At 49.2% G+C, this 24,333-nt stretch overlaps 1 protein-coding gene and 2 non-coding genes across 3 annotated transcripts in view; 2 read left to right on the forward strand and 1 right to left on the reverse strand.

Annotated features, from left to right (window-relative positions):
- Positions 1–12,918: 12,918 nt before the first annotated feature.
- Positions 12,919–13,082, forward strand: LOC140198514 (U1 spliceosomal RNA). The gene has a single exon (XR_011886182.1). It is a non-coding gene; the product is annotated as a U1 spliceosomal RNA (small nuclear RNA).
- An 8,599-nt stretch (positions 13,083–21,681) lies between these two features.
- The window catches only part of LOC140198415 (H-2 class II histocompatibility antigen, A-Q alpha chain-like), a 45,459-nt gene continuing 42,807 nt past the window's right edge, over positions 21,682–24,333 (forward strand). The window contains 1 exon segment of the mRNA XM_072259505.1: positions 21,682–21,763. Within this exon segment, the coding sequence (XP_072115606.1) occupies positions 21,682–21,763 (82 nt within the window).
- On the reverse strand, positions 23,469–23,542 carry trnat-agu (transfer RNA threonine (anticodon AGU)). Its single transcript has one exon. It is a non-coding gene; the product is annotated as a tRNA-Thr (tRNA).

Consider the following 24,333-nt stretch of genomic DNA (forward strand, 5'->3'; position numbering starts at 1 on the left):
GCACTTTTATAGACAATAGACAATGGACAATAGGTGCAGGAGTAGGCCATTCGGCCCTTCGAGCCAGCACCGCCATTCACTGTGATCATGGCTGATCATCCACAATCAGTATCCAGTTCCTGCCTTATCCCCATAACCTTTGATTCCGCTATCTTTAAGAGCTCTATCCATCTCTTTCTTGAAAGCATCCAGAGACTTGGCCTTCACAGCCTTCTGGGGCAGAGCATTCCATACATCCACCACTCTCTGGGTGAAAAAGTTTTTCCTCAACTCTGTTCTAAATGGCCTACCCCTAATTCTTAAACTGTGGCCTCTGGTTCTGGGCTCACCCGTCAGCGGGAACATGCTTCCTGCCTCCAGCGTGTCCAATCCCTTAATAATCTTATACGTTTCAATAAGATCCCCTCTCTGCCTTCTAAATTCCAGAGTATACAAGCCCAGTCACTCCAATCTTTCGACATATGACAGTCCCACCATCCCAGGAATTAACCTTGTGTACCTACGCTGCACGCCCTCAATAGCAAGAATGTCCTTCCTCAGATTTGGAGACCAAAACTGCACACAGTACTCCAGGTGTGGTCTCACCAGGGCCCTGTACAGCTGCAGAAGGACCTCTTTGCCCTTATACTCAATATGAAGGCCAGCATGCCATTAGCTTTCTTCACTGCCTGCTGTACTTGCATGCTTACTTTCAGTGACTAATGTACAAGAACACCTAGATCTCGTTGTGTTTCCCCTTTTCCTAACTTGACTCCATTTAGATAATAATCTGCCTTCCCGTTCTTACCACCAAAGTGGATAACCTCACATTTATCCACATTAAACTGCATCTGCCCACTCACCCAGCCTGTCCAAGTCACCCTGCATTCTCATAACATCCTCCTCACATTTCACACTGCCACCCAGCTTTGTGTCATCGGCAAATTTGCTAATGTTACTTTTAATTCCTTCATCTAAATCATTAATATATATTGTAAACAGCTGCGGTCTCAGCACTGAACCCTGTGGTACCCCACTAGTCACCGCCTGCCATTCTGAAAGGGACCCGTTAATCGCTACTCTTTGTTTTCTGTCAGTCAGCCAATTTTCAATCCATGTCAGTACTCTGCCCCCAATACCATGTGCCCTAATTTTGCTCACTAATCTCTATGTGGGACTTTTATAAAGGCTTTCTGAAAGTCCAGGTACACTACATCCACTGGCTCTCCATTGTCTATTTTCATAGTTACATCCTCAAAAAATTCCAGAAGATTAGTCAAGCACGATTTCCCCTTTGTAAATCCATGCGGACTCGGACCAATCCTGTTACTACTATCCAAATGTGTCGTAATTTCATCTTTTATAATTGACTCCAGCATCTTTCCCACCACCGACGTCAGGATAACTGATCTATAATTCCCTGTTTCCTCTCTTCCTCCCTTCTCGAAGAGAGGGACAACATTAGCCACCCTCCAGTCCACAGGAACCGATCCTGAATCTATAGAACATCAGAAAATGATTACCAATGCGTCCACGATTTCTAAAGTCACCTCCTTAAGTACTCTGGGATGCAGACCATCAGGTCCCAGGGACTTATCAGCCTTCAGACCCAACAGCCTATCCAACACCATTTCCTGCCTAATATAAATTTCCTTCAGTTCCTCAGTTACCCCAGGTCCTTTGGCCACTATTATATCTGAGAGATTGTTTGTGTCTTTCCTAGTGAAGACAGATCCAAAGTACCTGTTCAACTCGTCTGCCATTTCCTTGTTCCCCATAATAAATTCACCTGCTTCTGTCTTCAAGGGCCCAATTTTGGTCTTAACTATTTTTTTCCTTTTCACGTACCAAAAGAAGCTTTTACTATCCTCCTTTATATTCTTGGTTAGTTTACCTTCGTACCTCATTTTTTCTCCGCGTATTGCCTTTTTAATTACCTTCTGTTGCTCTTTTAAAGTTTCCCAATCCTCCGGCTTCCCACTCGTCTTTGCTATGTTATACTTCTCTTTTATTTTTATATTGTCCATTACTTCCCTCGTCAGCCACAGCCTCCCCTTACTCCCCTTAGGATTCTTCTTCCTCTTTGGAACGAACAGATCCTGCACCTTCCGCATTATTCCCAGAAACACTTGCCATTGCTGTTCCACTGTCATCCCTGCTAGAGTATTGTTCCATTGAACTTTGGCCAGCTCCTCCCTCATAGCAACATAGTTCCCTTTGTTCAACTGTAAGACTGACACTTCCGAGTTTCCCTTCTCCCTCTCAAACTGTAGATCGAAGCTTATCATATGATGGTCACTTTTGGGCCCATTATCTACGAAAAGAAGTAATCACATTGGAGAGGGTCCAGCGGAGGTTTGTGAGAATGATTCTGGGAATGAAACGGTTAATGTATGAGGAGCACTTGATGGCTGTGGGCCTGTACTCACCGGAGCTTAGAAGAATGAGGGGAGATCTCACTGAACACTTTCAAATCCTGAAAGGCCTACTAGAGTGGATGTGAAGAGGATGTTTCCTTTAGTGATGGAGTCTAGGACCAGAGGGCACAGCCTCAGAATGGATGGACATCAGATTTCACAGTTCAAAGTAAATTTACTGAAGTACGTATATGTCAGCATATGCAACCCTCAGAATCATTTGCGGACATTTGCAGTAATAAGACCATAAGACACAGGAGCAGAATTAGGACATCTCACCCGTCGAGTCTGATCCACCATTCAATCATGACTGATCCCGTTCTTTCCTCAACCCCAGTTCCCGGCCTTCTCCCTGTAACCTTTGAAGCCGTGTCCAATCAAGAACCCATCAATTTCCGCTTTAAAGACACCCAAGGACCTGGCCTCTTCCCGGTAATTACAAGCAGGAAAATGGCATCAGTGAAATGCCAGTCGCAATTGGAGAGACAAGCAAGCAACGTGCAAACGACAACGTACTGTCCAAATACAAAATGAGAAAAAAGAACAAAGTTACAGTAGTAAATAATCATAAATATCGATAAAATGAGTTGTGGGGTCCCTTAAAGTGAGTCCATTGATTGTGGGAGCAGTTCAGTGATAAGATGAGTGAAAGTATTCCCACTGGTTCAAGAGCTTGATGGTTGAGGGGCAATAACTGTTCCTGAATCTGGTGGTGTGGGTCCTAAGGCTCCTGTACATTCTTCCTGATAGCAGCACGAGAGGACGGCATGACTGGGTGGAGGCCTCGATGACGGACTTTGTGTAGATGTGCTCAGTGACCGAGAGGGCTTTACCCGTAATAGACCGGTCTGTAACCACCACTTTCTGTAGACCTTTCCATTCAAGGGCATTGTCCCTTTAGAACAGAGATGAGGAGGAATTTCTTTAGACAGAGAGTGATTCTGCGGAACTCAATACCACAGACAGCTGTGGAGGCCAAGTCATTTAAAGTGTAAGGGTGTCAAAGGTTATGGAGCAAAGGCAGGAGAGAGGGGTTGAGAAGGATAATAAATCAGCCACAATGGAAAGGCAGCGCAGAGTCGATGGGCTGAATGGCCTAATTCTGCTCCAATGGCTTATGGTCGTTAAACGGCGAACAGAACGAGGCTGGGTTGAGGGCGGATAAGATCTCCGACCGGATCCCAGTCACATGCTTAAAGAAAACCCGGGGCGCCCTGACGCCTAGTGGGCAGCATCAGAAGTGCAGGTAGCATCGTCGGAGAGCTGCATCCTATTAGGGGAAGATATGCAAATACAAGTAAATTTCGACTCGTTAAAAGACAGTCGTCAGTCACAAGAAAGGAAAGTTAAAGCTTTCAGGAATATTTGTGTTTAAACTAGTTCCAGTAAGAAGAATCCATGGACGTTTTGCAACTACAGCTCCTGTTGATATTAAGGTGTGATGCATTCGATTGGAAGAGAGAGCTGTCAAGGTTCCGAGAAAGGAGAGTGGGAAGATCCGGCGGTGCTGATGTTTCTCGGCGGACCAGGCGTTCTTAACGTGACAGTGGACGGGGACGGCTTCGCGCTGTGTTGTGGAGGAACTTGGGTTTTGATGCGATTCCCAGTTCTCCGGCGTTGCTATTAGAGAGCGGCTCTACCTACTGTTCTTATTAGGGCAGAGTGAACGAATATGGCGGGGAAGATCTGGTGCGGATGCGGTTCCCAGCGCTCAGGCGTTCTTGTTAGAGCGCGGCTATACCAACTGTTCTTATTAGGGCAGAGAGAACGATGATGGCGAGGAAAGTCTGGTGCTGATGCGATTCCCAGCGCTCAGGCGTTCTTGTTAGAGCGCGGCTATACCAACTGTCCTTACTAGGGCAGAGAAAACGAAGGCAGGGAACACGATCTCCAGCTGATGCAGGCGTGGATCCTGGACTTCCTCCACCAACGGCAATGGAAAAGAAGATGGCGAGGCAGAGCCGTGATCGGTGAAGAAGGCTGGGGAGATCAGCGCTTCGACTTGTGGGGCTGGAAATCAAGAACGCCGTCAGATTGTGTCCGTGGTTAGAAGGCGGCACCCTGGGCAACGGGGGGAAAATGTCTCCAATGTCGCTCTCACCCTGAGGGTCGGCTTCATATGTGCCTGCATCAGGTTGTGTGTGGATCCCGAATTCCCCCCCCCCAATAAAATATACTTTATTCAGAAGGATTCGAAGTAAAATTCTTTGCAAAAACCATTAGTTGATTCCTTGTCTGTTTGTGACCTCCGATTAGTTAGCGCAAACGGTGCATTACAGCGGCATTTTTTTTTAGGGCTAAATCGGCTTAAAATGCGCTAATTTACAGAACGCCAGCAGCTGCGTTGCCGAGGACTGTTCCCGGGGACGCACACGGAGACCAACATCCGGTGCTGCTGGCAGATCATCAATTCGGTGAAAGACGCGCTTTGGTCGGCCCGAAACTTGGTGGTCTGCCAGCACACGGAGATGTCCGTGACTGAATGCTGCCGACTGGCTCACTCTCGCCTGCAGGAGTACGTGCTGAGGGATGCACTCAAGCTTGGTGCGGCCACTGCGAAGGCCCGTTGGGGAAGGACCACAGTTCATCACCCGTGGGAGTGGGGGGGGGGTCGGGTGGGGAGGAGACCTACCCTCATCAGCGGTGTGGACAGATAATCAACATGGTGCCCCAGGATTGGGTGGAATTGTTAATTTGTTAAAAGAATTAGGGCCAACGCCTGCCTTTATTGTTGATAATTTTATTGTAAAGTCTTAACTCTTGACCAAGGGTTGAGAGTAAACGAACGATTTATTGTAAACATCTTTTATTTGTATATGAACAGAGTCAACGCATAAGTTGATTGTAAATAACTTTATTGAATAAGGACTCAGGGTCAACGAATGTTCTTTTATATGTATATAACTTTATTTTGTAATACTTCTGGATAAAGTATTTTTGGAGAAAAAAATATTTAAAAAATTACAGAATACAGGCAAAGTTCAGGGTTATATATTAGTATAAATTGCTCATTCGCCAAAATCAACCTTTACTCGAGAGCCGATCCGCCATCATGGAAATCGGTACGCGACACCACGACCCACGAGCGCGGCCAGCCTCAGCGACAGCAAGCGGAGCAAAAGGGCAGGGCAGCTCTGTTTTGACTCTTTCAAAGGGTGCCCCACGGGTCACCTCGTTGTCTAGTTCAAAATAAAGATGTTGCAATAAATTATCCCGTGATTCTCAAACCCTAATCAGGAATAAAACCTATTTACAATACAACCAGGCGTTGACTTGCTTTCCTTTACCGTCTATACCTTTCCAGCCACTCCTGTGGCACTATGTTGATTCATCTATGCACACCGCTGATGAGCGGTGTACTCCTCACCGCCCGACCCCTCCCACTCCCGCGGGTGACGAACCCTAAACTGGCCCTTCCCCAACGGCCTTGGTACACAATATGCTGGTGGAAGGCAGCAGGCCGGGCGGCATCTATGGGAAGAGTCGACGTTTCGGGCCGAGACCCTTCATAATGGATTGCTGTGGGTCAAGGCGGAGGATTTCGCCGGTTACAATGACGTCACATGCCGCAGGCCGGCAGAAATTACAATATTTACGCGAGGCGCCGCTGTCGCACAGCCCCTCTTCGCCGACGCAACGCAGCAAGAAGGAACGGTAACGGTACAAATGTTTAACCCCTACATACCAGTCGTTCACGTCCTCACATTCCTGGCGCTGTATGTGGGCAAATGTGTGGATGTCAACGACAATCCAGGAATATGGAGCAGCAAAAGGCAGGTCAGGGTGAAGCTGAGGGTGGATGCCAGCGGCTGTCATCCACCCAGCCTCAGTCCTCGCAATCGGAGGCAACCAGGGCTTCCTGGTTTATGCCGGGCAATCCAAGGTGTGACGCAACTGCGGCAAGGCGGGGCACATCGCATCCCAGCGCAAGGCTGTGGTGTGTAGGAAGCTCGCCAAGGACTGTACGCAGGCCAGGTCCTGCAACCTCTGCGGGCAGGCGGGCCACCTGTACAGGGCCTGTCCGAAACGTGCGGGATCCTACGTACAGCTGTCCAGGGGAGGTGATGCCATCGAAGAGGCTCCGGCTGGTTTGGAGGTTCCCGTCACCTCTGAAGAGGCGCCTCCAGAAACAACGGAGGAAGACGCATCCACCCTGAGCCCCCCCCCCTTGCAGAACACCCGGGACCCACTGCTTGACGAGGAGGGGTCATGGGGTGGGGGGAGAACTGAGGGGGGAAGAAAGAGCATGGAACGTGGTTGCCAACCGCAAAATGGCCTAGAAGGCTCCGCCAAAAAGGCAGTCGACGGAGAAAGGGCAGTGGAATCTAAAGCATCCTTTGGTCACCTGTCGAACTCGGAGGAGGAAGGCGGTAGGCGGCAGAGGAAGAGGTGGGCAAGAGTCGAGAGAACGGTGAAAGTCTGCCTGCCACTCCCCAAATACAGGAGATGGAGATCAGCAGAGCCCCTCAGCTCCGCTCCGGGAAACCGGGAGCAGTAGCGCATCTGGCGGCCCGCAGCCAGAAGGAGAGGCAGCCCCGGGAGACCCTCCACGTTCAGAGCCGGCGCTGCCTCCCCACAGTACCTGAACCCACAGCAGGTGGAAAGACTTCACCAAGGCCGTGGGCATGAGGACTCAGGACTGCGAGGGGGAGGACGAGGGTCTGTAAAGGATGACGACCTTAAGCTAACATCCTTAAACGTTCTCATTTGCGTCAGTACTTGAACACTGAATGCCGACGTGAGCTTCCTCCAACAGTGCGGCCTGCAGCACCTCCGCTACTACCGGAGGTGGTCCCAGGGTTTGTCGGTGTGGTCGGGGGACAATGATTGTCGGGCCTCCGACCTGGGGATTCTGCTGCGGGGAGGCAACTTCTCAATCACCCAAGTTAAAGAGGTGGTTGCGGGGCGCCTCCTGGTAGCAGGCGTCAAATACCGGGGCACTCCGCTCCGGCTGATCAACGTGTACGCCTCCCCCGTGCGGAGCGAGCGGCGGGCCGACCTCGAGCGGCTCCCACAGCTGCTGGTGACCGTCCCGGCCGGTCGCTCTGGCCGGAGACTTCATTGATGCGGCTGGACGGTACCTGTAGGCTCCTGAGGGAAACGGTGAAGACAGCCAAGCTGCGCAACGCCTTTGGCACCCCAAGCCACCTGGTCACGATCGGACGACTCAGCCCGCTCCTCTGGATAGACTTCCTCCTGACTAACTGGTCATTAGAAATTGGAGGGAACATTGCAGAGCAGGTCCTGTGAGCCAAATCCCTCCCTACCATTGAGTGAATTTATCCAGGAGCAAAGATCCCTACTATTCAGTGTGAACGTTGTGGTAAGGTGAGACCGAAAGCAACATCCAGGCAAGGACAGTCTGGGGCGGCTGTAGTTAAGTGAGACTGTCGGAGATACCTCTGCTTACTACAGGCAAGATAGGCCTGGGTGACTGAGGCAGTGTGAGCTCAGGCCAGACAAGTGAGGCATCTATAATGAGACTTTTACAGAAAGGACTTCCTAAAGCATAGTGTCCCTTTACACAACGAGGACGGACAAGATAGGTGAGACAGGCATAATGGAAGCTTGTGAAACTAAGGGACAATTGTCTTTACTACTATTAAAATAACATCGGCTGTCAGCTTGAAGTTCGTCTGACTTTTAACACCTCCGTGACAATTAAGGAACTCAAACATATGCAATAATTAACTTCAGTAACTGACCAGCCAACTCTGTGTACCAATAGCAGTTTCTTGCCCTGCCTTCAGAACAGTGTGGGTGAGAGGGGCCATGCTTGTGCACCAGTAAAATAAAAGGAATGTTTGAGTTGTGAGAGTGTCTGTATTCTGCGCCCAGTTATTTTTGTTATATTAATTATTTATTTTGATATTGGCGATGACATCAGAATCAGGATATAGTTTAATATTGGGAAATTTGTTGATTCCAATTCTGATTCCGAAAGATACCCGCCATCCTGACTGCACTCTCTTCTCACTACTACCGTCGGGTAAGAGGTACAGCGGCCTTAGGCTCCTCACAGCCAGGATCAAGAAGAGTCCCTACTCTATAACCATCAGGATCCCGAAACAGCTTTGATAATTTCACCTAACATAACTCTGAGTTGGACCTGCAACTTACAGACCCATTTCCACAGACACTATGCAACTCAGGTTCTCAGTATTACCTTTTAAATTTGCACAATTTGTCTGGAGGAAGGTGAAACGGCCTCTGTAGTGTTTCATCCCTAGCAGCTGTGTGACAGAGGACCCTCTGATCTCTGTTCCCAGAGACAAACACCGTGGGCTGATGGCAGATCACCAACTTGGTGAAAGGCAAACTTTGTTTCAGGGGCGACTGAGGAGAACCCAAGGTCAGGACACAGGCACGGAGACTGAGTTGGGATGCTTGTGCAGACGTGAACGTAGAACAGCAAACAGGAGGAATCTTGACGCGGAGCTCTGATCAGGAGTCTTGACACGGAGACGGGTTTTCATGGAATATCTCGAAACTGGAGCTGAACTTAGAACTAACGGTTCTAAGCGGCAGGGAAACGAAATTATCACACGGGAATAGACCAACGAACTGGCATCCAGTGGTTATGACGCCGAGATTTTTACACTGCAGTTCTTGATGGAGACCAGGTATGCTGTCATCAAGGGAATTAGCAGTAAATGGGAAATTAAGGATTGGAATCAAGGCATAATCAAAGGAAATTAGGGGCAAAATAGGGGATTAACAATCGGGACCATGGCAAACTTCGGTCACCCAAAACTTGTTGGTCTACCAGCACATCGTGATGTCCGTGGAGGAACGCTGCTGATTGGCTGATTCCAGGCTCTAGGGGTCCGTGCTGCGGGATAACCTGAAGCTCAGTGCTGCCACCTCGAGGGGTCAGTAGGGAATGACCATGGCGTAGGGTTCTTCACCAACAGGTGTAGGAGGGGTGGGTGGGGAGGTAGCCCCTGATTTTTGTAGTATTTAATTTAAAACCCCAGAATGCGACTGAACAGGTAATTTTGTAGTTTTTAAAAATAACATTTATTTTGTTTACATTTTTTCTTTTGCACATTGGTTGTCAGTCTTGTTTATGTATAATTTTTCGCAAATTCTCTTGTACTTTAGTTTCCTGTGAATGGAAGTAAATGTATCTCGTGGCAGTGTACGATAGTGTGTTAGATAGTACTTTGATAATGAATTTCGCTTCGTTCTACCGTATGAAATGCTGTGTTGCGTTAGTGAGCCTACTTCCATTACTCTTCCAACAGTGTGAAATACCGCGTTCATTTCTGAATGTTGTAACAATCCTCATTCAGATTTAAGTTCTCAGCTTTAGATCGAAAGAAGTCACATTGTGCTGATATCAGTTCTGTGATGTTATAGCCACTGCTCCGGATGGCAGACCCTCAATCGGTTTGTTCCTTCAATGAACCCTCAATAGCTTGAGACACCCTAAAATCCGACTTGCCTGCGTCCTGGGGACAGAATCCGCGCCCGGATCCGTCACACGCCCGCCATCTGAACAGAGTCAACGCAAAATTTTATTGTTAATAACTGTATTGAATAAGGACTCAGTCAACGAATGGTTTTCTTTTCCTGTATGTAATTATTTTTATTTTGTAATATTTCTGAATAAAGTATTTTTGGAAAAAAAATCTGTTGTGCTAAGACACCTAGTGGCCGGTTTCAGAGCTGCAGGTGGCGGGTCAGAGACTGTTTCTTTTTAGGGAAGATATGCAAATCAAATGATGATGAAATTTTGAAAGGCTGTGATATTTTAAAGCAAAAGTAAGATAAAGGATGATCCACATTTGTGTTTCTTAGCACCAGTTGAGCGTAAAACGTTGGAGCGGCGGAGGATGAGAGGTGACCTGATAGAGGTGTGTACGATGATGAGAGGCATTGATCGTGTGGATAGTCAGAGGCTTTTGCCCAGGGCTGAAATTGCTGCCACAAGAGGACACAGGAAAGACGCTCTGTGGTCGGCCCGAAACTTGATGGTCTGCCAGCTGACAGAGATGTCCGTGACTGAATGCTGCCGACTGGCACACTCTCGTCTGCAGGAGTACGTTCTGAGGGATGCACTCAAACTGGGTGCAGCCACCGCGAAGGCCCGGTGGGGAAGGACCACAGTTTAACGTTCATCACCCGTAGGAGGGGGAGAGGTTGGGTGGGGAGGAGACCGACCCTCATCAGCGGTGTGGACAGATAATCAACATGGTGCCCAAGGAGTGGGTGCAATTGTTAATTTGGGAAAGTATTAGAGCCATTGCCTGCCTTTATTGTTGAAAATTTTGATTGTTAATAAGTTTTAACACTTGACCAAGAGTTGAGAGTAAACGCATGATTTACTGTAAACATCTTTCATTTGTAAATGAACAGAGTCAACGCAAAATTTTATTGTTAATAACTGTATTGAATAAGGACTCACAGTCAACGAATGGTTTTCTTTTCCTGTATGTAATTATTTTTATTGTGTAATATTTCTGAATAAAGTATTTTTGGGAAAAAAAAAGTAGGCTGGCGTCAGCCCAGGCTCTGGGTGTTGAGGAGTCTGATGGCTTGGGGGAAGAAACTGTTACATAGTCTGCCACATACATATTGACCAGGAACATCAAGAAGGACTGTGCCGACTGGCTGATCCCGGTCTGCAGAAGCACATCTACAGCAGAGGGACGCATTGAAGCTTGGCGCAGCCTCCGCAAGGGCCGGTTGGGGAAGGACCCCGGTGCAGAGTTCTACTCCTATGGGAGAGGGAGGGATCGGTAGGGAGAGGGAGGCCCTCAATTATTGCATTTGATTTAAAACTAGTGCCAGGTGAGTGGGTGCAGTACTATAACAGTACGTAAAACTTTGAACATGCATGTAAAATGGAAAAGCATTGTAAGCTTGTAGGCACAGCTCAAATGCCATCTATAAAATTTAGTGACGACACAACCTTTGTTGGCAGTATTTCAGATGGTGACAAGAGAGCATACGGGAGTGAGATATATCAGCTAATTGAGTGGTGTCGAAGCAAGAACCAGTCCTCATAGAGGGACCAGAGGTGGAAAGAGTGAACAATTTCAAGTTCCTGGGCGTCAATATCTCTGAGGATCTGACCTGGACACAACACATCGATGCAGCTGCAAAGAAGGCAAGAGCGTCTATATTTCATTAGGCGATTGAGGACATTGGTATGTCAACAAACCACTCGCAAGTCTCTACAGATGTACCGTGGAGAGCATTCTAACTGGCTGCATCACCGTCTGGTATGTGTGTGTGTGTGTGGGGGGGGGCGCGGTGGGCTACAGCATTAGATCGAAGTAAGGTGCAGAGAATTGTAAACAGTCAGCTCCATCGTGGGTTCTAGCCTCTGCAGTACCCAGGACATCTTCAAGGAGCGATGACTCAAAAAACAACTCGGCCCTCTCACGCAAAACAACAGCAGAAACATCGACCCTCCCCCCCCCGCCACTTGCACCACCAAAAGCAACGACCCCCTCCCCCCACGATGCAATCAATAGCAAAGCCCCCAAAGAGACCTTGAGTCCGTGAAAAACTACAGTCGGTCGCAGTATTTTGGTGTCAGACAAGCTCTCTCGTACTTGAGGGAGAGCGAGGTCGTTCCTGCAACAACCAAGAGCGGGAGACCAGCAGCTCACTGTTTCAATGTTACAACCTTCCGTGTGGCTGATCCCGGTCAATCGCCCACTCCCACCCACAGATCCTCTAGAAGTGATTCTCCTCACTTCACCCCGGGACCTGATGCAGACCAGGCCCAGGACCGCGTGGAGCTCCGATCACATCCTCCTCTGCAGTCACTCACTGCTCTGCCTTCAGGAAGGCGCTTCCTACACCACTCCCACCCGCTTCAGGGTCTGAGGGTCTGATCCGTCCCTCCGGGCACCGATCTCGTACATCTGCTTCCTATCACGGTCCTTATTCAGATTTACCTTTCCAGCTTTAGACGGAACGGAGTCTAAGCGGGGTACAGTAAATATAATTCAGTAATGTTATGGTCACTGATCTTCAATTCCTCAATCCTGAAATCAACCCTTCCCACTGACACAATAGCATATGCAAATGATCCGTTCCCTCATTGAATCCTCAATACTCCGACATACTTTAGCCCCCGGCTTTGCCCCAGCTGTCCTCCAGGAGCACCAACTAAGACTGCGTGCACATAGTGACAGCCCAAAATCCCTTGTTGAAGGGGACGAGGCCGAGACTGGACTGGAGCCGCGGACCTTCACCAGTCTCACGCCTGCAGCTGATGAATGAACCGCCGCGGCCGGATATTGTGACACCTAGTGGCCAGCCAGAGAACTGCAGGCGGGTGTCAGGCCCTTTCCTTTTTTGGTAAATATGCAAAGAAGTAACGGATGCGAAATGTTTGGAAGCTGTAGTAATTTACAAGATGCAAATTATAATCCATGCAGTACATTTGTGTGTGTGGGCTATTTCCGTTGAGGAACTGCAATGTAAGGTTTGAAATTCTAGGTCGTGTGGATGTTAAGGAGTATTGTGCATGATTGGCAGGGGGTGAGGTGGCTAAGAGATCATACTTACCTGGCAGGGAACTATCGGTGATCAGTAAGGCCGAGGTTCCAGGACGAGGCTATCCCATTGCAGTGCGGGTGTGCTGACGCCTGCGATGTCCCCAAATGCGGGATACTCGACTGCAAAATTTGTGGTAGTGGGGGACTGCGTTCGCGCTCTCCCCTGACCTTTTTCAACCAAAAATAGGATGTGAGTGCGGTATCTGGGGTGAGGAACGTTTCTGAGCGATAACCCACAAACTCTGATCCCCTACATGCTACCCGACCTGCTGAATTGTTCCAGCATTCCATGTGTTTCTTCCGTTCCTCATCCTACTTCACACTGCGTTCTCGGCGTACAGGATGCAGAGAGAGGGAGTGAGAAAAGCCGCAGAGTGAGTCTTCGTTGGGTCCACAAGAGCCGGGCTGAGTCTGAGGTGCCGAAGGTCTCGACCCTGTCAGTCCGTGCCTCCATGTGACTCCATGAGCAGACTGGGTGGGTAAAGCGGTTGATTCTGGGGAGAGGGAGAGAGGCAATACAGAATGGATACACACCCTTCTGCACAGCCAATCTCAGTGGCATCACAGCTGGCCCTAATTTCCTGTGTTACGCTCGCATCCCGCCAAGCCTCACCTCTTCATGTAACTAAGAAAATGCTTCTTATAGTATGCTATTGCAACTTCCCGAACCGATTTACTAACCACCTTTTGCGTGAAAATATTTCCTCTCAGGTGTCTTTCCTCTCACACCCGAACCTATGCCCCTTAATTTTGGACTCTCTTACCCTTAAGGTAAAGTCACCATACACCTTATCCATGCTTCACATAAGGCGCTGCACTTGTATAACGTCGCCGCTCATTCTCGTCTGTTACAAAGAATAAAGAATGGCTCAATCCGTTCCTTCGATGCGTTTAAAAATCCCGGACGCGACAGCTCACCGGCTGAGTTGTACTCGGCTCTGTGGAACTGGATGGGCCCAGACCTGCTGGAAGTGTACAACGCTATGCTTCTGGCCGGCAGTATGTCTGAGTCCATGAGGAAGGGCATCATCACCCTCATCTACAAGCAGAAGGGGGAAAGGGAGGACATTAGGAATTGGAGACCCATCTCTCTCCTGAATGTGGACTACAAGATCCTGTCCAAGGCTATCGCCGACAGGGTCAGGTCTGCTCTGGGACAGGTGATCCACCCGGACCAAACCTGTGCTGTACCGGGCAGGAAGATCTCAGACAGCCTCGCGCTGCTGAGGGACACCATCGCCTACGTGCAGGACAGGGGGGTGGACGCCTGCCTGGTCAGCTTGGACCAGGAGAAAGCCTTCGACAGGATATAGCACACGTACATGGCGGACGTGCTCTCCAAAATGGGATTTGGGGAGAGAGTCCGGAATTGGATCAGACTGCTCTACACAGACATCCGTAGTGCAGTCCAGGTCAACGGGTGGGAAACAGACAGCTTCCCCATCAGGTCTGGAGTCAGGTAGGGCTGTCCCCTCTCCCCTGTCTTGTTTGTCTGCTGTATAGAGCCCTTTGCCGAGGCCATCAGGAGGGATGACGATAAGAGATAAGACGGGTGACGCTGCCAGGCAGTGGAGGGACCCAAGTGAAAACCTCCCTGTACATGGACGACGTCACCGTCTTCTGCTCTAATCCGAGGTCAGTTCGCAGGTTGATTGGCATCTGCGAACAGTTCGAGCTAGCGACGGGGGCCAGGCTCAACCGCACGAAGAGTGAAGCCATGCTCTTCGGCAACTGGCCAGACCGTTCCAGCGTCCCCTTCACCATCAGGTCTGACCACATGAAGGTGTTGGGGATCTGGTTCGGAGGGGCCGAGGCGTGCAACAAGAACTGGCGGGAGCGGACTGCCAAGGTGAAACAGAAACTGGGACTGTGGGGAGGGCGCTCCCTGTCGATAACGGGCAAGAACCTGGTCATCAGGTGTGAGGTGCTCTCAGGGCTGCTGTACCTGGCGCAGGTCTGGCCCGTCCCCCGCTCCTACAGCTCGGAAATCACCCGGGCTGTCTTCGGATTCGTCTCGGGATCCAAGATGGAGCGGGTGAGACGGACCGCCATGCACAAGTCCCTAGACAATGGGGGCAAGAACGTCCCCAATGTCGCCCTCACCCTGATGGCCAGCTTCGTGTGTGGCTATGCTTTTAGCTGCCAGCCCGAAGGACTCTCCCACGAGGAAAGGCACCATTACCCCTCATCTACAGACAGAAAGGGGAAAGGGATGACATCAATCATTGTGACCCAATTTCGTTCCTGAATGTGGACTCGAAGATCCTGTGCAGGACCATCGCCAACAGAGTCAAGCCTGTTCTGGGAAAGGTGATGCTCCTGGAACAAACCTGTGCTGTACCTGGCCGGAAAATCTTTGGCAGCCTCGCGCTGCTGGGGGACACCGTCACCTACGTGCAAGGCAGCGGGGTGGACGCCTGTCTGATCAGCTTGGGCCAGCAGAAAGCCTTCGACAGGATGTCACACACTTACACCAATAGGCTGGTCCTGGACTTATTTCCTGGCATAATTTACATATTACTATTTAACTATTTATGGTTTTATTACTATTTATTATTAATGGTGCAACTGTAACGAAAACCAATTTCCCCCGAGGTCAATAAAGTATGACTAAGACGTGATGGACGCACACTCCAAAATGGGATCTGGGGAGGAAATCAGGAACTGGATCCAATTGCTCAACACAGACATCTGTAGCCCGGCCCAAAGCAATGGGCGGGGAATAAATAGCTTCTCCATCAAGTATGGAGTCAGGCAGGGTTGCCCAATCCCCGTCTTGTCTGTGTGCTGTATAGAACGTTTCGCCGAGGCTGTCACGGAGGACGAGAGCGTAGGAGGGGTGACGCTGCCGATCAGTGGAAGGACTCAAGTGAAATCCTCCCTCTACATGGACCGCTTAATCATTTTCTGTTCAGATCCGGCCAGTTCCCAGATTGATCAACATCTGCGCCCAGTATGAGTTGGCATCAGGGGCCAGGGTTAACCGCATGATCTTCGTCTAATGACCTGACCGATCCAGTGTCCCCATTCACCAGCAGCTCCGATTACCTGAAGGTGCTTGATATGGTTTTCGCAGTGGCCGAGGCGTGCAACAAGAATTGGCTGGAGTGCACTGGGCAGGTAAAACCGAAATTTGGACTGTGGGGAGGGCGCTCTCTATCCATAACCGGGAAGAACCTATTCCTCGGGTGTGAGGTGCTCTCAGAGCTGCTGTGCTTGGCGCAGGTGTGTCCCATTCCCCAATCCTCCAGCTTGGGAAAGACACGAACTGTCTTCAGTTTCATCCAGTGATTCAAGATGGGATGGACAGGCGGGCCGCAATGCATATCCCTGGACAATGAGGGCAAAAATTACCCGATGTTGCCCACACTTCGATGTGTGTGATGGCCTCAGGCTGTGCGTGGAACTTGAATACACGGGCACTAAGTGTCACGGCCTGCCGAGTCTCTACCAGTCACCGGTTTTGCCAAGGATGATGGTTTTGGTCCCGTTGTCGCGCAACATCCCAGTCAGCTGGACGATGATGCACTACCTGTCCTACGCTGAAATTTTCTTCCAGACCAATACACTTTGACCAGAAGGCCATCATACAATGGTCAGCACGGAACGTCCTGCCGAAACTGCAGGACAACTACATGGACACTGTAGGGCAGGGTTTTCCCGAAGAGACTGTCTGGCGGAATGACTCATCGCCAGGCCTCACCAACAGGCACCAGGACCTCGCCTGGCTGCCGATGAGAGCTCCTCACCCCCCAAATGAAATCCTTCTTGCATACCCGGCGCATCATTCCCACAACCGGCAGCCCGCGGGATGGCTAGCTCACCTCGTTGTGGACGGTGGGTCTGCGAAGAATGCGTGGAGAAAGATGAAAGAGCCTGTAGCGCGTTTCCTCCCGAAAAGGGCGTGTCGCGTGTCCTCCCGAGAAGTTCTCGCAGACTGAAGAGAGGCAACCGTATAAAATGAATGAAATCAGCTGTAAAATGCTGCCAACTGTGGGAAAATACTACCACACACTGAGTTGCATTAAGGCCCTTTGTCCATCACATCAAGGACACTCGATGAAGGTAGAAGGTTCAATCCCTGCAGTCTTCCGGCTCTGCCTCACCCAGTTTCCTTCACACCACCCCTGGGATACAACATAAGAGAGCTCACTTAAACTTACGGCTGACAGGAACAGTCATCAGCTGTAGCTGTAGGCATACGTGGTTTCTGGTGACCACATCTACAGCAAGTGTTGGTTTCTCGAGGCCCAATGTCAATGACCTGGAATCTAAGCTGCAAACACTCTTGACACTTCAGAGAGGAGGAGAGTTACCCGTACACTGTGTCTCTGGAGCCAGTTACACCCATTTTATTAACTTTCTCAAATCTATTTAATCCAAAGATTAAATTAACTTTCTCAAATGCAGTTTATGGTCGGGGACAAGAGGGCATGACTGTGAGTGAGGCAGGTAGGGGATGGAAGACGTAGTGCTGGAGGAGCCTCGGCCCTCCATTGAGGTTATCAATTCATTGTTTCCCCTACTTATCTCTCCAGGCAGATGTTCAATTATTTTTTGAAAGAAAATGTTACCTTGTATCTGTACTGGTTCAATTTCCAGTAACCTGACTGTGTCATGTTACAGCAGGAAATACTCAGCAGGTCAGACAGCATCAGACAGGAATAAGACAGTTAATGTTTCAGTTCCAGTGATGAAGTCATACCTCTAAATATCGCTGATGTTTTCTGCAGATTTGTGTGTTTTGATTTCCAAGATTGACCTCTGGAAACTGACTCCATTGCTGCTGGAAACCCTTTCTCCTTAGTTACCTTGTCAAGCATACTTTATACTTTAGTGTCGCCAAACAATTGATACTAGAGTGTACAATCATCACAGTGATATTTGTTTCTGCACTTTGCGCTCCCTTGAGTACAAATCCATAGTAAGTATTAAAAATTTAAATTGTAAATCATAGATAGAAAATAGAAAAGGTAAAGTAAGGTAGTGCAAAAAAAAAATGAGAGAGAGATCTGGACATTAGAGGGTATGGCCCAGATCCGGGTCGGGATCCGTTCAGCAGTCTTATCACAATTGGAAAGAAGCTGTTCCCAAATCTGGCCATACGAGTCTTCAAACTCCTGAACCTTCTCCTGCAGGGAAGAGGGATGAAAAGTGTGTTGGCTGGGTGGGTCGTGTCCTTGATTATCCTGGCAGCACTGCTCTGACAGCGTGTGGTGTAAAATGAGTCTAAGGACGGAAGATTGGTTTGTGTGATGTGCTGCGCTGTGTTCATGATCTTCTGCAGCTTCTTCCAGTCTTGGACAGGACAAATTCCATGCCAGGTTGTGATGCACCTGAGAAGAATGCTTTCTACAGTGCATCTATAAAAATTAGTGAGGGTTTTAGGGGACAGGCCAAATTTCTTTAGTTTTCTCAGGAAGTAAAGGCACCAGTGGGCCTTCTTGGCAGTGGACTCTGTTTGGTTGGACCAAGTCAGGTCATTTGTGATATTGACCCTGAGGAACTTAAAGCTTTTGACCTGTTCCACTTGCGCACCACTGATGTAAGTTGGGTCGTGCGGTCCGCTACTCCTTCTGAAGTCAACAACCAATTCCTTCGTCTTGCTGACATTGAGGGATAGGTTATTGCCTTCACACCATGCCACCGGGTTCTTAATTTCCTCTTTGTACTCATTATTACCCGAGATACGGCCTACAGCTGTGGTGTCATCAGCAAACTTATATATTGAGTTTGATGGAAACTTGGCTACACAATCATGGGTGTACAGTGAGTACAGCAGGGGGCTGAGTACACAGCCTTGTGGGGCACCGATGCTCAGGGTGATCGTAGAGGAGAGCTTGTCCCCTATTTTTACAGCCTGGGTCCTGTCTGTGAGGAAGCTGAAGATCCAGCTGCAGATCTGAGTGCTAAGGCCCAGGTTCCGGAGCTCATGATTCAATATCTTCAACAAAGCTCTTCATCTCTTCATCTCTTTCTAAACAGCTTCTTCTTACTTCCCTGGGACTATGACAGTAAATTCACACTGATTTCAAGGTTCAACGTAAAATTTATTATCGGAGTGCATGCATGTCACCACATACAACCCTACGATTCTTTTCCTGCAGGTATACTTAGCAAATCTATAGAACAGTAACTGTAAACAGGATCAATGAACAACAAACTGTGCAAATGCAGATGTAAATAAATAGCAATAATTAACGAGAGCTTGAAATAACAAGATAAAGAGTCCTTAAAGTGAGATAATTGTTTGTGGGAACACAGGAAGTAGAATGAATGTGGTTATCTCCTTTTGTTCAAGAGCCTGATGGTTGAGGGATAGTAACTGTTCTTGAACCTGGTGATACAAATTCTCTTGTACCTTCTACCTGATGGCAGTGGTGAGAAAGGAGCCTGGCCTGGGTGATGAGGATCTTTGATGATGGGCAACATTTCCCTGACAACATTTCGTGTAGATGTGCTCAATGGTTGGGAGGGTTTTATCCATGATATACTGGGCTGAATCCACTACCTTTTGCAGGACTTTTTGCTAAAAGGGCATTGGTGTTCCCATACCAGCCAGTCAGCACACTTGTCACCACACATCTGTAGAAGTTTGCCAAGGTTTTGGATGACATGCCGACTCTCCGCAGACTCCTGAGGAAATAGAGGCACTGCCATGCTTTCTTCACAATTATATTTATATGCTAGATCCAGGACAGGTCCTCTGAGATAGTGACACCCAGGAATTTAAAGTTACTGTCCCTCTCCACCTCTGATCTTCCAGTGATTACTGACTCATGGACCTCTGGTTTCCCTCTCCTGAAGCCCACAATCAGTTCCTTGGTCTTATTGACATTGAGTGAGAGGTTGTCGTTAGTACACCACTCAGCCAAGTTTTCAATCCCTTCCTGTATGCTGATTCATCACCCGCTTTGATACAGCCCACAACAGTGCTGTCATCAGCAACCTTGTACATGGTGTTGGAGCTGCACTTAGCCACACAGTCACAGGTGTAAAGGGCTGAGTACACATCCCTGCGGTGCTCCTGTGCTGATGGAGATTGTGGAAGAGATGTTTTTTGCCAATCTGAACTGACTGGGGGTCTACAAGTAAAGGAATCCAGGATCCAATTGCACAAGGGGGTATTGAAGCCCAGGTCTTGGAGTTTACTGATCAGTTTTGAGGGGGTGATGGTATTAAAAACTGAGGTGTAATCAATAAAGAGCATCCTGATGTATACATCTGTGTTGTCCAGATGATCCAGGGTTGTGTGAAGAGCCAATGAGATGGCACTTGCTGCAGATCTGTTGCTTTGGTAGGTGAATTGGAGCAGACCCAAGTCGTCACTCAGACAGGAGCCGATATGCTTCAACACCAGCCTCTTAAATCACATTATCATTGTGAGTGTAGGTGCCACCGGGCGAATGTCATTGAGACAGGTTACCAGGCTCTTCTTGGGCATCAGTATGATTGAAGCTTGCTAAAAGCAAGTGGGTACCACACATTGCCAGAGCGAGCGAGAGGTTGAGGATATCCGTGAATACACCAGCCAGTCGGTCAGCACAGGTCCTCAGTACTCGGCCAGGTGATTTAGATATTCCCACATTTGCTGACACAGAACGTGCTGGTGTCATGGGGCGGAGCACAGGAGGACCCAAACACGAGACACAGTTACTGAAGTAGTAGGAATTGGACCATGTTTATTAATGGTTACAAGGAAAGCAGAGAAGCAAGGATTGTTCAGAGGGAAATCAAGGAGTAAGCAAAACAGAAGTGGGAATGAGCGTATCTGGACTCAGACTTAGGCCCTGGACTAGACTGGGACTCAGGGCTTGGGCTAGGACTTCGACTTAGGACTAGGAACACGGGACCCGGACGTGGAACTTGGAACTAGAAACCTGGACCTAGATTGGGACTCAGAAGCTGGGTCTTGACTGGGACTCGGAACTGAGGTCTTGACTGCGACTCCAAACCTGGGTCATGGCTGGGACTCTGAACCTGGGTCGTGGCCGGGACTCTGAACCTGGGTCGTGGCTGGGACTCTGAACCTGGGTCTTGACTGGGACTCTGAACCTGGGTCGTGGCCGGGACTCTGAACCTGGGTCGTGGCCGGGACTCTGAACCTGGGTCGTGGCTGGGACTCTGAACCTGGGTCGTGGCCGGGACTCGGAACCTGGGTCGTGGCCGGGATTCTGAACCTGGGTCGTGGCCGGGACTCTGAACCTGGGTCGTCGCTGGGGCTCGGAACCGGGGTCTTGGCTGGGACTCTGAACCTGGGTCTTGACTGGGACTCGGAACTGGGGTCTTGGCTGGGACTCTGAACCTGGGTCGTGGCTGCGACTCTGAACCTGGGTCTTGACTGGGACTCGGAACCGGGGTCTTGGCTGGGACTCTGAACCTGGGTCGTGGCTGGGACTCTGAACCTGGGTCTTGGCTGGGACTCTGAACCTGGGTCTTGACTGGGACTCTGAACCTGGGTCGTGGCTGGGACTCTGAACCTGGGTCTTGAATGGGACCCTGAACCTGGGTCTTGACTGGGACTCGGAACCTGGGTCTTGGCTGGGACTCTGAACCTGGGTTGTGGCTGGGACTCTGAACCTGGGTCATGGCTGGAACTCTGAACCGGGGTCTTGGCTGGGACTCTGAACCTGGGTCTTGACTGGGACTCAGAACCTGGGTCGTGGCTGGGACTCGGGACTTGGATCTATGATTGGACTCGACTCGGAGCCGGGACTCTTCTTGGATACAGGATACAGAACTGGGACTCTTCCTGGACACAGGACATGGAGCCAGGATTCTTCCTTGGATACAAGACACAGAGCCAGGACTTTTCATTGGACACTGGACACAGAGCCAAGCCTCTGGGTGTGGGTTCTGATGGGGTTACTGACGAGGATGGTCCAGCAAGGAGTCACTGGATCCCAGAGCTATTTATGTTGCCAGCCCGAAACAAGAACCATGTGCCTCAAATTAAGGCGCCCAACGGAATAAGGGAAAAAAGGAATAGCTGGAATATGGAATCCACGGATGGGACTGTGAACTGGAATGCGGACTTTATAGACCGGACCGTGACAGCTGGGGCTCTGACATATCATAAGGATGCAAAGGTGACAACAGTAATAAATGGGGTCTTCACAGGGTGGGCCCCACAATTGTCAGTGCTTGGGCCATGGATGTCACAAAGTACATCAGAGATTGGATGCAAGGGACTAAATGCAATTGTAATGCGCTGTAAGGTTTCACTGTTAATGTAATGGCCTCTCTGTAATGTTTCCCTGCTAATGTAGCAGCAATATTTGGGTTATATTTTTAGTCAGAGGGTGGTGAATCTATGGAATTTGTTGCCACGGGCAGCAGTGGAGGCCAAGTCATTGGGTGTATTTAAGGCAGAGATTGATAGGTATCTGAGTAGCCAGGGCATCAATGGTTATGGTGAGAAGGCGGGGGAGTGGGACTAAATGGGAGAATGGATCAGCTCATGATAAAATGGCAGAGCAGGCTCGATGGGCCGAATGGCCGACTTCTGCTCCTTTGTCTTATGGTCCTTTGGTCTTATGGGCTAGAGATAACGGGGGTTTGGAATGTGTGCCATCTAATGAGAGGCATGTTGTTTTCTCTTGTGGGTCTGAGAGCAGGGATTTCACGGTCTTTTGTTGACGAGAGACGAAGAGGGAAGATGTGAGTGGAGAGATTTGGTAGTCCGGCGGATGGAGTGGGTTTGGAGAGAGGGTCCGAGGAGCGTCGACACTCGGGGGAGGTCGATGGGGAACGAAAGGATGGAACCATGAGCTCCAGCGTGCACATCAGACTATTTCATTAAACTGGGCCCTTTTTATTTTTATTTTCTTTAGTAACCCTATAGTCAGATTAAGATTTATAAAGTTCAATCGTATAATTGCAGATGGCGTACTGTCTGATACTTTGAGGTTCGGATTTGTAACCGGGTAACACATCACACAGCATCCACACCAACGAGATTTCTCAGTTCGGCGGGGCCAGAGGCTGCCTTTCCCTAGACAAAGGCATGCTGGTCAGACCTGAGGGTTACACAATGTTTCTAAATTTGACAGCGCCACACAACTGCTGAATCGTAAGGAGGAAGCAAAGATGCTTCAACATAACATTAAAGTTGAACGGGTAGTAGATGTGGTGCAGTGTAGAATATATTTAGTAGGAAAGGCAGGGAGGTGAGGATCATTTAAATAGTGAAGGATTACAAAGTGCTGCTGTATAAAGGGATCCAGTGGTACCCATTTTCACAACTCCCCAGATCCTATCACCCACCTAACGGCACGATTCTACCACTATGCACATTTTACAGCCACCGATACACGCGTCTTTTGAGATGTTCTGAGGAAGCTGGAGCATCCGGGGGAAACTCACATGGTCACAGAGAGAACATGCAAACTCCACACAGACAGCACTGTGGGTCAGAGTGAACGTGGGTCTCTGGTGCTGATGGGTCTACACGCTGCACCATTGTGCCACCCAGTGCAGTTTGGTCTGCGAATTGAAAACTGCCCATGATGGATACTGTTGTGGATTTGTAACAAAACATTTCACATCTTGCAGGCACCACTGAGACTTGAACTCAGGATCTCCTGTTTACTAGACAGGCGCTTTAACCAACTAAGCCATGGTGCCAGCTCAGAGCTTCAGTTCAGTTTCAGCACACCAGTCTCTGAATGCAAATGTGCAGGTATCGCAAGCAGTTGCAGAGGCAACACGCACAAAATGCCGGAAAAATGCAGCAGGTCAGGCAGCATCCATCAAAATGAATAAACAGTCGACGTTTCCGGTCAAGACTCTTCTTCAGGGCTGAAAAGGAAAGGGGAAGACATCAGAATAAAAAGATAGAGAGAGGGGAAGGAGGATAGCTAGAATCTGATAGGTGAAGCCAGGAGGGTAGAAAAGCTCGAGGGCTGGAGAGGAACGAATCTGAGAGGAGAGGAGAATGGACCATAGGAGAAAGGGAAGGAGGAGGGGACCCAGGGGGAGGTGATAGGCAGGTAAGAAGAGGTAAAAAGACAAAAGTGGGGATAGAAGAAGAGGGAGGGAAAATAAGCACCGGTAGGAGAAATTGATATTCGTACCATCAGGTTGGAGGCTACCCAGACGGAATATAAGATGTTGTTCCTCCACCCTGAGGGTGGTCTCATCTTCGTGCAAGAGGAGGCCATGGACTGACATGTCAGAATGGGAATGGGAGTCAGAATTAAAATGTCTTGCCACCGGGCAGTTCTGCTTTTGGCAGATGGTGTGGAGGTGTTTGATGAAGTGGTCCCCTAATTTACGACAGGTCTAACCAATGTAAAGGAGGCTGCATTGGGAGCACCAGATACAATAGACAACCCCAGCAGATTCACAGGTGAAGTGTTGCCTCACCTGGTAGAACTGCTTGCGGCCCTGAATGGAGGTGAGGGAGGAAGTGAATG

This window comes from Mobula birostris, chromosome 5, assembly GCF_030028105.1.
Source record: "Mobula birostris isolate sMobBir1 chromosome 5, sMobBir1.hap1, whole genome shotgun sequence".
In the NCBI taxonomy this organism is placed as follows: domain Eukaryota; kingdom Metazoa; phylum Chordata; class Chondrichthyes; order Myliobatiformes; family Myliobatidae; genus Mobula; species Mobula birostris.